Source organism: Simochromis diagramma, unplaced genomic scaffold (genome assembly GCF_900408965.1).
Source record: "Simochromis diagramma unplaced genomic scaffold, fSimDia1.1 OVJJ01000338.1, whole genome shotgun sequence".
NCBI classification, from domain to species: Eukaryota; Metazoa; Chordata; class Actinopteri; order Cichliformes; family Cichlidae; genus Simochromis; species Simochromis diagramma.
This window is the reverse complement of record NW_024387088.1, coordinates 57,694-69,677: the sequence shown is the minus strand read 5'-3', so window position 1 is coordinate 69,677 and position 11,984 is coordinate 57,694. Positions and strand designations below refer to the sequence as shown.

Sequence of the window (11,984 nt, the reverse complement as noted above, 5' to 3'; positions counted from 1 at the left end):
AATTTTTAGGACATCTGCTTAGTGCAGCAGGGAAAAGCATACATCCAGAGAGGAAAACAGCTATCTTGGCAGCACCTAGGCCAGTGACAAAGAAACACATGATGAAATTCCTAGGGTTGCTAAATTTCTGTCGATCGTGGATGCCCCATTACTCTGAAATTGCGCAGCCATTATTAGATATGATGTACAGTAAGCCTTTGGCTATGTCAGAAAGTTTAAGTTGGACCCCTGAGGGGGAGCAAGCCTTGTGCATGCTGAAACAGATTGTGACCCGTGGTAGGTACCCATTTAAAATAGGACAGAGCCGTAGGCGCACAGTCAGTTTAAAAGAGTTTAATTTTTAATACAAAATAAAAGAAACAGTGTAACAGCAGCACCTAAAAACAAAAAACGTTACCTTATTTAAAAAACGATAAGACTGTACGATTGCCCGTGAGGCAGGACAAGCGCTGCGGAGAACAGTTTAAAAACAAATCAACATAGCACACAGGTTAAAAATGGACGGCAACTCACACATGACCCCAAATGGGTAAAACACTATAGAAAAAAAGGCAAATCTTCGGTGCCGTCTTCACTCGGGCCCCCCGCTGTGCATGCAAGAGCGGGGAGACAAAAAAAGGATTTGTTTTCCCTGCAGCGCCTTCACCGCCTGCGAATCAATATCTGTGGTGCCTACTGATACAGAAAAAGTAAAACAAAAAAAACAAAACCATCGACAGCCGCAGCAGTCAGTCTGTCGGCTTACACCAGTTTAAAACAAATTAAAACACACTGATGTGTCGGGTCCTTTGCCCGCAGCCAGAAATCCACCTGGCAAAGCAGCAGCTCGGTACTCTGTGAATAAAAGGCAGGAAATCACTAGCTGGACAATAAAACACAGGAATATTCCTCCACTGAATTGGTTTTGTTACCTGTCCACAAGTTCGTGTCACACCCTAATAAATGTGGGTCAGTGGCGATGAAGTCCACTATACCGTTCTCACGGGAGCAATGTTTCCCACCTACAAGGGTGCAAATAACTGTAAACCTCTGCCAACAGCCAGAGCTCAAGTGGTACATTTTTGTGTAACCTACCGTTCTAACAGAAGTTTAGGGGAGGACGCGTATCAGACTTTCATAGTTAAGAAACACCAACGTGCCCAACTCGGACCAAGCACTCGCAGCTTCAGGTTTGCAAAGGAATACCCAATTGCCCACACCTGCGCTTATGAAAGGAGCGAAGACCAGCTCCGCCCACCAGGGGCGGTCCCAAGTCTCCAGGTCTCACCTGTCACATTCTCCCCCCTAGTTTTTGCATTGGCGACCCGACAATGAAACTTTAAAGCCACGGTCTATAAAAAGCTGTAACTGAATGTACACTAGGTGGCCTGGCTTCAGCTGATTGGGGCAGATGGTGTGGATTGGAATGGTGGCCAGCTGTTGAGCGTGTCGTTCTTCTAACTGTACCACTTTCAGCTAATGGAGTGGGGACACTACACTGTTGAGTCAGGGTACCAGGCTCAGTCCCACTGGACTGCGGCCTCATTACTATAGCCAGGTCTTCTGGGGGTTGTTGGGGACAAGTTGCAGAATCAGTTTGTACACTTTGGGGGTCACCTCTTGGGGACTCCCTTCGTTGCCACACATAAAAGTCTCCCTCATCCTCAGACAAGGGTAACCGGTCAGGTGAACTTCTAGGGTTAGGAGTTTGCTGGAGCTCTGCCCTTATTTTCTCACAGATATCAGCAGGGATCGGCTTGATCAATTGTCTGTTAACCTGTCTTTTCTGTTCTGGATCATGGAGTGGGGCCACTGTATACACAGGACCAGCATCAGCAGGGGCACGGACAATACAATACGGTGTAACACCCCAAAAATCTTGGATTTTATTCCGTCCCCGAATGCTATGATCTCTCAAATACACTAACTGATGCAATGGCAAGGGGTCAGAAGCTGGGGCAGGTTGACGATCTGCACGCAGCGTCGCTGCTGCTTTGGTGCGGTTACTCACACCTTTATAAGCTACATCTAGACGTTTCTGATGCTCTTGGACCCAAGTGTGCACCGGGCCATGGGTGGGTTCCTCCACTCTGCCTAACAGGAAGTCAATTGGGAGCTGGGGCTCTTGGCCAAACATAAGAAAATAGGGTGACTCACCCGTAGTTTGATGGATTGTGGTATTGTAAGCAAAGGTGAGCTGCTGTAAATACATGGGCCAATGACGCTTTTGCTCAGGGGACAGGGTTCTCAACAGATCATGCAGAGTCCGATTAAAACGCTCACACTGGCCATTACCTTGTGGGTGGTAAGGAGTGGTGCGAGTCTTTTCCACACCATATAACTGGCACAGCTGCTGAACTACTGCTCCTTCAAAACTCCTCCCCTGATCAGAGTGGATCCTAGAGGGAACACCAAAGCGATAAAACCACTCATAAACCAAAACACTGGCCACAGTAGTTGCCTTTTGATCCTTAGTAGAAATGGCCTGAGTGAACTTTGAAAACACATCAGTAAGAATCAATACATTTTCACGGCCATCAACAGAGGGTTCAAGGCATGTGAAATCAATTGCCAGAATCTGATTGGGCCTCGCAGCCATGAGGTGACCCATGGTTGTTTTAGGTTTGGGATAAACTGCTTTAGCCTGTGCACAACGTTCACATTGCTGACAGTAATCCTGAACCTCCTTAAACATACCTGGCCAATAACACCTCTTGCGTATTAAGTCTGCTGTCCTGTCAGTTCCCTGGTGACCATGGTCATTATGCAAGCCATGTAAAACCTCCTTCTTGAGACTCTGAGGGACCACTAATTGGCACACTGGTTCCCCCCCATCTGGCTGAAAAATCTGCCGATAAAGGACGCCCTCCTTTTCTACTAGTTTCCTCCACTGGCGCAACATTTCCAGCACTGCTGCTGGCAAATCTCTCCTCTCCTGACGAGTAGGGCCAGTTCCTCTGCACCAAAACTTCAAACAGCCACTAATCGTGGGGTCCTCCCTCTGCAAAGTAGCAAGGTCTGCAAGTGAATGAGAGGGTAAAACCGAAATCATAGATTGGATTACTTGCTCTGGTGGTAAAACTGTTTGGACTAAAGAGTCTGGAAGGGAAGTACCAGGAAGCAGTGTTTCTAAAGACACAGTCTGATCAGATGGCTGACACTGTCGGGACAAAGCATCTGCATTGCCATTTGTACGACCTGGACGATACTTAATTGAAAAATCAAAAGAAGAGAGCTGAGCAGCCCAGCGCTGTTCCAAAGCTCCAAGCTTTGCTGTAGTCAGATGGCTCAAGGGGTTGTTGTCTGTATAGACAACACACTTGTTACCCAGCAAATATTCTCTAAATTTTTCAGTCATAGCCCATTTCAAGGCTAGGAACTCAAGTTTCATGGAGCTGTAATTGGACATGTTACGTTCTGTGGGCTTTAGCCCTCGACTAGCATAAGCTATAGGACGCACCTTGCCATCAGCTTGCTGTTGCGAAAGCACTGCCCCCAGACCCCAGTGGCTGGCATCAACCTCCAAGATAAAAGGTTGTGAAAAATTAGCATAAGCCAATACAGGGGAATGCACCAACCGAGCTTTCAACTCTTGAAAGCCATTTTCACACTGCTCGGTCCAAACTTCCTGCAATGCACGCTTGGAGGGGCGTTTGTGCTTAGTCCCAGCCAGTTCGGCCACCAGCTGGTGGAGCGGAGCAGCTAGGGATGCAAAACCTGGAACAAAGCGGCGATAGTAACTAGCAAACCCTAAGAATGATCTCAATTCAGCAACAGAGCTAGGAGTTTGCCAATTAGACACCGCAGATATTTTGTCTGGGTCCGTGGCTACCCCGTCCTTGGAGATCACATGCCCAAGGTACTTTACCTCTGTCTGCAGAAAACAGCATTTTTCCAACTTGGCCTTCAAGTTTTGTACCCGCAAGGTCTCCAGTACTGCTCCTAGGCGCTGAATATGCTCGTCTACTGTGGTAGAGAAGACAATCACATCATCCAAGTACAACAACAAAGACTGGTGATTCTGGGAACCAAACATTCGCTCCATCAATCTCTGAAAGGTGCTTGGTGCATTACAGAGGCCAAACGGCATGCGGTTGAACTCAAATAACCCAAAAGGAGTACAGAAAGCAGTTTTCTTTTTGTCTGGCTCAGCAACAGGGACCTGATTGTAGCCACTAGCCAAGTCCAAGGTAGAGAACCAACATGCACCTGACAACACATCCAAGGACTCCTCAATTCGGGGCAAGGGAAAAGCATCCTTCCTAGTCCTTGAATTCAGCAGACGGTAATCCACACAAAGCCTAATACTGGAGTCCTTCTTTCGTACTACCACGATTGGGGATGCAAAAGGGCTACAACTTTCTCTGATCACCTGACTCTCCAACAGATGTTGAATATGGGCCTTAACGCTCTCATACTCTGAAGGTGGAATCCGTCGATACCGCTGACGGACCGGAGTCTCATCTAAAAGTGGGATCTCGTGAGTCATTAAATTGGTACACCCTAAATCACCATCATGAGAAGAAAAAACAGATTGGTAGTCACGCAAAAGGGCCCTTACCCTGTCCTGATCCTGTACACTGAGGGCTGAGAGATCAATTGCATTAATTGCAGTGTTCAGAGGGTTGGATTCCACACTCTGGGTTGCCATGGTAACACATTTTTCCTCTCCCAAATCTTCCAAGAGCCTGGTCGAGCCATCCGATTGGCTGACAATTTCAACTTGGCACAAGGTGCCAAGCTGACTGCGAGGTGGCAAAATGGCCTCAGTTAATCCCACATTGGTAACTGGGATAAATGCAGTGCCACTGACCACCTGGACCAAAGCTGGAGAAGAAAGGAGACCATGAGGCAAACCGGCATCTAATGGTTCGAAAAGCGCTGTTCCAGTGTGTGCTGAAGGGGCTTTCCGACATGTAGTTGGTACAAACTTCATTGTGCCTGCGGGGATGCAAATTTTTCTTCTACCCTTAACTCTCACTGGGCCACTAACTTGTGCTTCAGGCTGTAGCTGCGCTGTATGGCAACGCTGCAAAGCCTGCTGTCAAGGATCCTCCTGCACTAAAGGAAGGTCAAAAAGAGCAGAGCCATGTTCCAAAAACAGCTCCCTATAACACTCACGGATCACATTCATGCCAAGTACTCCACATATTTCTGAGTTGGGGCTGGGCTCCAAAGGATCTCTAACAACTAACACACCACGTTTCGGTATTTGCCTCCCTAACACTTGGCAATCAAGCTCCAGGTAGCCAACATAGGGAATATCTAGCCCATTAGCTGCCCGTAACCGCAGCCAATGGCATGCTTTCAGTTTCTCTGGACCCCAGTTCTTAAAATGTTTGGCAAAAAAACTCTCCGTGATGGTAGTGACCATGGATCCAGTGTCTAATAAACAGGAGACATCTACCCCTCCCATATTAATGGTAACCTTTGGACAGGAGCCTACCAACTTGGGTGGGGGACCAGACATTTGAGCATTACAACTGTTGGAGCCAGTTATGTCCCCATCTGATAGTTGGCTCAGCATAACAGAGGGTGCTAGTTTTCCGCCTGCATGGAAAACGTACCCTGCCCAGATGAGCTCCTGCTAGGGGCTGTAGATTCAAAGGCTACTACCCTCTCATTATCACAGTCTTTAGCAAAATGGCCAGGTTTCTGACACCGTCTGCAAATAACCTGCCTTCCTCTCTGCGTGAACCTAGACTTACTTGATGTATGGGCAACTCTCAACTCATGTGTAAGCTGATCAATCTGGGCCTGCTGCCGTTTTAACATTTCCTTAACCTCTGCTAATTCTGACCCAATAGTATCCCTTGGCCCCTTTGTTTGTCCTGTATGCTGAATGCTGTAGACTGCTGGGACAGAATAAGTCCTGAACCGGCCGGGTTCTACTCCTACTCTGCCTTCCCGCTCCCACCTGAGGCCTTCATCTCTTAAAGTATGGAGGTCATAATCTGGATGTTCGCGAACAATCCTTTTAAGCTCGCGGCTCAAATTTCCATCCCGGACACCCTCTACAAACTGATCAGAAAGCAATCTAGCAGCCTCAGGAATTCGCCTCTCTGGACAACTTTGGATCATTTTGTCCATGAGAGAAAACAATGCATGGGAGAATTCCCTCAGTGACTCTCCTTCTTGCTGCCTTCTTGCATAAAAAGCTTCCTTAACAGCAATAAAGGACATGGGGCAACCATACTGGCTAAGGAGAATATCAAAAATGCAGTCTGGATCTTCTCTTACTTGCTGGGACCTATATTTTATTTCCTCACGAGCATCACCAGTCAAATGATCATAGACATAATGGGCTCTATCAACAGGGGCAAGTCTACGAGTGCGCATTACAGATTTTATTTCCTCCACCCAACTTTGGACACTAATTTCCCCAGTTCCACTAAACAGGGGGCACGACCTCTCTCTAGGGATATAAACCAGCCTCTCTCGAGGAGAGCCCTCCATAGGGGTAGAGTCATGAGGTCTACAGGGGCTAGAAATGCCTGATTGGGACTCCATAATAAAAAAATAAAAACCCTCAACAGTAAGTGCCTACTGTGTTTAAATGCAGATTATACTTTGTTACCACCAGGATTTACCAGCTGCTGCTTTGCCTAAAAAAATAAATAAATACAAATATAAAACAGTTTAAAACACACACCCAAAAAAAATAATTTTACACAAACCAACTGACTAATCGCTGTGCACACCTAGAGGCTCATCCTGTCGACAACGCCAGTTTGTGACCCGTGGTAGGTACCCATTTAAAATAGGACAGAGCCGTAGGCGCACAGTCAGTTTAAAAGAGTTTAATTTTTAATACAAAATAAAAGAAACAGTGTAACAGCAGCACCTAAAAACAAAAAACGTTACCTTATTTAAAAAACGATAAGACTGTACGATTGCCCATGAGGCAGGACAAGCGCTGCGGAGAACAGTTTAAAAACAAATCAACATAGCACACAGGTTAAAAATGGACGGCAACTCACACATGACCCCAAATGGGTAAAACACTATAGAAAAAAAGGCAAATCTTCGGTGCCGTCTTCACTCGGGCCCCCCGCTGTGCATGCAAGAGCGGGGAGACAAAAAAAGGATTTGTTTTCCCTGCAGCGCCTTCACCGCCTGCGAATCAATATCTGTGGTGCCTACTGATACAGAAAAAGTAAAACAAAAAAAAACAAAACCATCGACAGCCGCAGCAGTCAGTCTGTCGGCTTACACCAGTTTAAAACAAATTAAAACACACTGATGTGTCGGGTCCTTTGCCCGCAGCCAGAAATCCACCTGGCAAAGCAGCAGCTCGGTACTCTGTGAATAAAAGGCAGGAAATCACTAGCTGGACAATAAAACACAGGAATATTCCTCCACTGAATTGGTTTTGTTACCTGTCCACAAGTTCGTGTCACACCCTAATAAATGTGGGTCAGTGGCGATGAAGTCCACTATACCGTTCTCACAGGAGCAATGTTTCCCACCTACAAGGGTGCAAATAACTGTAAACCTCTGCCAACAGCCAGAGCTCAAGTGGTACATTTTTGTGTAACCTACCGTTCTAACAGAAGTTTAGGGGAGGACGCGTATCAGACTTTCATAGTTAAGAAACACCAACGTGCCCAACTCGGACCAAGCACTCGCAGCTTCAGGTTTGCAAAGGAATACCCAATTGCCCACACCTGCGCTTATGAAAGGAGCGAAGACCAGCTCCGCCCACCAGGGGCGGTCCCAAGTCTCCAGGTCTCACCTGTCAGAAGATGCTGACAGGAGCATCGGTTCTAGGGCTTCCAGATTATAACAAGCCTTTTGTTCAAACTGTTGACTGTAAAGGGCATTTTATGACATCCATGTTAGCACAAAAATGTGGAGGTGGCATGAAGCCAGTAGCTTATTATTCTAAGAGGCTGGATCCTGTGGCTTGTGCCCTACCTCACTGTGTGCGATCTGTGTGTGCAGCCGCTGAAGCCGTAAAGTGTTCTGGTGAAATTGTTTTCTTTCACCCTTTGACCCTGCTGGTCCCACATGAGGTTGATGTTTTATTGCTGCAGACTAAAATGACATTCTTGTCACCTGCCAGACACTTGTCTTTAATGTCACTGTTGCTCTCCCAGCCACACATAACTATTAAGCGGTGTACAACTTTGAATCCCTCTACATTGTTGCCCACAGAGGAGGAGGGTACACCACATGTGTGTAGTGAGCATGTGGAAACACAGTGTAAACCTAGAAGTGATTTAACGGACATACCACTCACTGAGGGCAAGATTTGGTTTGTTGATGGTTCCAGTTTTAAAACAGCAGAGGGAAAGACTAAAACAGGCTTTGCTGTTGTGGATGATGTGCAGGTCATTCGTGCTGGGCAGTTATCACATTCCATGTCTGCCCAAGCAGCTGAGATAGTGGCTCTGACGGAAGCCTGCAAAGCAGCTGAAGGGCAGGCAGTGACTATATATACAGACAGTCAGTATGCATATGCTACACTTCATTTCTTTGCCGCTCAGTGGTCAAGACGAGGCATGACAACTTCAACAGGGAAACCTGTGGAGCATGCGACATTGTTGCAGGCCCTGTTGAAAGCAGTCTTACTGCCTAGTAAAGTTGCAGTTTGCAAATGTGCAGCACACACACGTGGCACTGACCCCATTGTACTGGGCAATGCCTTTGCAGACAAAATTGCAAAGGAAGCGGCCCTTGGAACACATGGGGTTCATATTCTGGCGGCACAGGAGCAAACTATGCCCATCACACATGATGTGTTAGCAGACATGCAGTCACACTCACCTCCAGCTGAGAAACAGCTGTGGCTCACTAAAGGAGCAAGCCTGCGAGGTGATGTCTACTATCTTTGTGATAAACCTATATTGCCTAAGAACCTATATAGGACTGCTGCAATTTTGAGTCATGGACTCTGTCACATTTCGACAGCTGGAATGGTAGCAGCAGTTGAACAGCAGTTTTTCACACTGGGATTCAATGCTTATTCAAAACATTTTTGTAAAGCATGTTTAATATGTTGTAAACATAATGCTCAGGGGAACCTCAGACCAAAACGAGGAAGGTTTCCCAGACCCAGCTACCCATTTGAAGTAATCCATATGGATTTCATTGAGTTGTCTAACTGTAACACCTACAGGTACTGCCTGGTAATTGTGTGCCCGTTCTCAAAGTGGGTAGAAGTTGTCCCCACTAAGAAAGCAGATGCTATTTCAGTGGCTAAAGTAATATGCAAAAACGTGATCCCAGAGCATGGGATCCCCCAGACTATTTACAGTGACAATGGTCCTCATTTTGTGAATGAAGTAATTGAGAAAATGTCACAACATCTGGGGATAACGCTGAAAACGCACTGCTCATATCACCCACAGAGTGCGGGGCTGGTTGAAAGGACTAATGGCACAGTAAAGCTGAGACTCAGGAAAACAATGGAGGAAACAGGCAGAACATGGGTAGACTGCATTGAGCTAGTGAAAATGTATATGAGAATCACACCAACTGATAATGGCCTAACGCCTTTTGAAATAATATATGGCAGGCCATTTAGAGTTCCAGTGTTCTGTAATGATAATGATAAAGCAGAAGAAGAAAACACACTAGCAGACTGGATGATTAAAATGCTGAAAAGCAAAGAAGTCATGAGTGCAAATAATCTGCCAGATGATTCTGTTTCTGTACAGGAAGAACGTCTGAAGCCAGGGGACTGGGTGCTGATAAAGGTCATAAAGAGGAAGTGCTGGTCAAAGCCACGGTGGGACGGACCATACCAGGCTCTGCTGACAACACCAACAGCTGTGAAAATTGCACAACGACCCACCTGGATACACCAAAGCCACTGCAAGAAGGTGACACACATCCAGGCCAGCTCGGAGTAAGTGGCAGGAAGACCGGGAACAAAGGGGGGGGGGGGGGAGCCTCCAGGGCCCCTTGTCTCAATCCGGTGAAGAAACCAACTGAGCCACAGGTACTCATCAGAATGGCTGGTAAAGTGTTGTCTACCCTGCTGGGTGTAATGGCTTTGATGTCATCATGGTCAGCTGTGGAGACCCTGTATGTCCAAGGAAACCACACCCAATACCCTCATGGCTATTCTACAAACTTTTGGTGGCAGTTTATGAATACAACTGCCCACTTGAACAATAGGACAGACTGCTATGTGTGTGCTCATATGCCGTTATCCGCATATACATCTGGACTGTGGCCGTACAGCATACCAGAGGACAGGAGTTGGTGTCTGTTGGGCTTAGCAACTCATCCTGGCAACAGAGTCCTCTGGTCCCAGGCCAATTACAGTACACCTCTGAACATCACCTGGAGTAAGTCGCCACTTCTAAACATGAATTGTTCTGAGCAAACTGACTTATTGGCCTGGCCTCAAGTGTCAGACCCACTGCCAGACATAATATTGCTGAACAAGCTGAATACAGCCCAATTGCCGTTGTGTGTGATGAACAATGGATCACTGTCAGTGGGGGAGTTGCCGCTTCGTTTATGTGGATACATATACTCCTACTGCCCTCCAGAGGATGAGAGCAGGTGTATGAAATGCTTGACCAATGCAAAGTGCGCTGGGAACTTGACATTAAGGAGGACTGAATGCAAGTTCAACCTGGCTTACAGAATACCAGTAAAGGCAAAGAGTCAGAAGTGGACAGGATGTTCAAGGACGGTGCCGAGCAGCAAAGGAACAAGAGTTTTGGCTGATTGGTATTTCCTGTGTGGACATAAAGCCTATCTATCACTCCCTGAGGGATGGGGAGGATTGTGTGCCGTGGTGAAATTATCAGATCATGTCTTCTTCATGGACAGAGTTGAACATCACCCTAACAACCAACAAAAGCGTGCGGTGAATTTAGCCTCACCTGACTCGTTTGGAGTGACAGTAGACACTGGAGTGCCGCGAGAATTCCGCATTTGGAGTGGAGGAGCTAAATTCTTCCAAAGTCTGATCCCAAACATCGGAGTTGCAGAGGTGCGGGATCATGTGGAGATCAACCGATATGCCTTACTGCGACACATTAATCTCACTAAGACGCTGGGAACAGCCTTAGCGGAGGAGCAACAGGCCATCAGAACGATGGTACTGCAAAACAGGCTGACCCTAGACTTGATAACAGCATCACAAGGAGGAGTGTGTAAGCTGATTGGAGAGACGTGTTGTACGTTTATTCCGGATGGATATACGACTGGAGGAGACATCTATGAGGCACTGCAGAACTTAACTGCTCTGCAGAAATATGTGGCAGACCACACATCAGGAGGAGACGCGTCACAAGGCTGGATAGCCTGGTTGACATCTGGACCATGGTGGAATATGTTCTTACGGTTTTTGACTCCCATTCTTACATTATTGGCATTGCTTTGCTTGTTTACAGGTTGCATTTTGCCATGTGTAAGATCGATGGTGAATAAAATGATCGCTAACACCTTTACCAATTACATACTGTTGCAGCAGAGTGACATGGATACTAAGGCTGCCATCCCTCAAGATTCTCTCCATTTAAAGCAATGCATTATCAGGGACTGTAAGATCTAGTTACAACACCATACAACACCATAGTTTTCCAGTCTTGGATGGGGAGTACTGCTGTCCAGAGTTAAATCCAGTGTGCCTAAAGAAGACGTAAAGGACTTTATTTTCTGTGTGTAGTTCTGCTTTCATTGAAATTACTTTGGATGAATGTGACTTACATGCATATTCTTGCACCCTCTTTATCCTTGCAGACAAACAAAATCTTTACAGTACTGCTGTTAAAACTCAGAATTATTTTGATCTCAGTTGGTAGCAAGTTATTAAAGGTGGATGGAGTTTATGTACACTATAAACAAAATAAAGGGTTTGTTAAGGTGTAGCGGAAATACACATTTCCTGCTTTGGCAGGAAAATGTGAACATAAACAAAACAACAGGTGTTTGTAGCCAACATGAGTCTAATTAAGGGAAAACTCAGAAAATACTGAAATGTCACGGAGAATGTTTGGTCTGGTAATCCTTCAGTAATGAAAGTAATAGCTCATACAATA

At 46.3% G+C, this 11,984-nt stretch overlaps 1 protein-coding gene across 2 annotated transcripts; it reads right to left on the bottom strand.

Annotated features, from left to right (window-relative positions):
* Positions 1-5,503: 5,503 nt before the first annotated feature.
* Positions 5,504-7,723, bottom strand: LOC120742699. Of its 2 annotated transcripts, XM_040046140.1 has the most exons (3): positions 7,522-7,723; positions 7,359-7,448; positions 5,504-7,281 (listed from the first exon to the last, which is right to left on the bottom strand). In XM_040046140.1, exon 3 carries the CDS (start codon positions 6,487-6,489, stop codon positions 5,518-5,520), a length of 972 nt encoding a protein of 323 aa, XP_039902074.1. In that variant the 5' UTR covers positions 6,490-7,281; positions 7,359-7,448; positions 7,522-7,723; the 3' UTR covers positions 5,504-5,517. The 2 variants fall into 2 exon arrangements, with proteins under 2 accessions (XP_039902074.1, XP_039902073.1); XM_040046139.1 differs by having other exon boundaries at positions 7,359-7,723.
* Between the last annotated feature and the right edge of the window lie 4,261 nt (positions 7,724-11,984).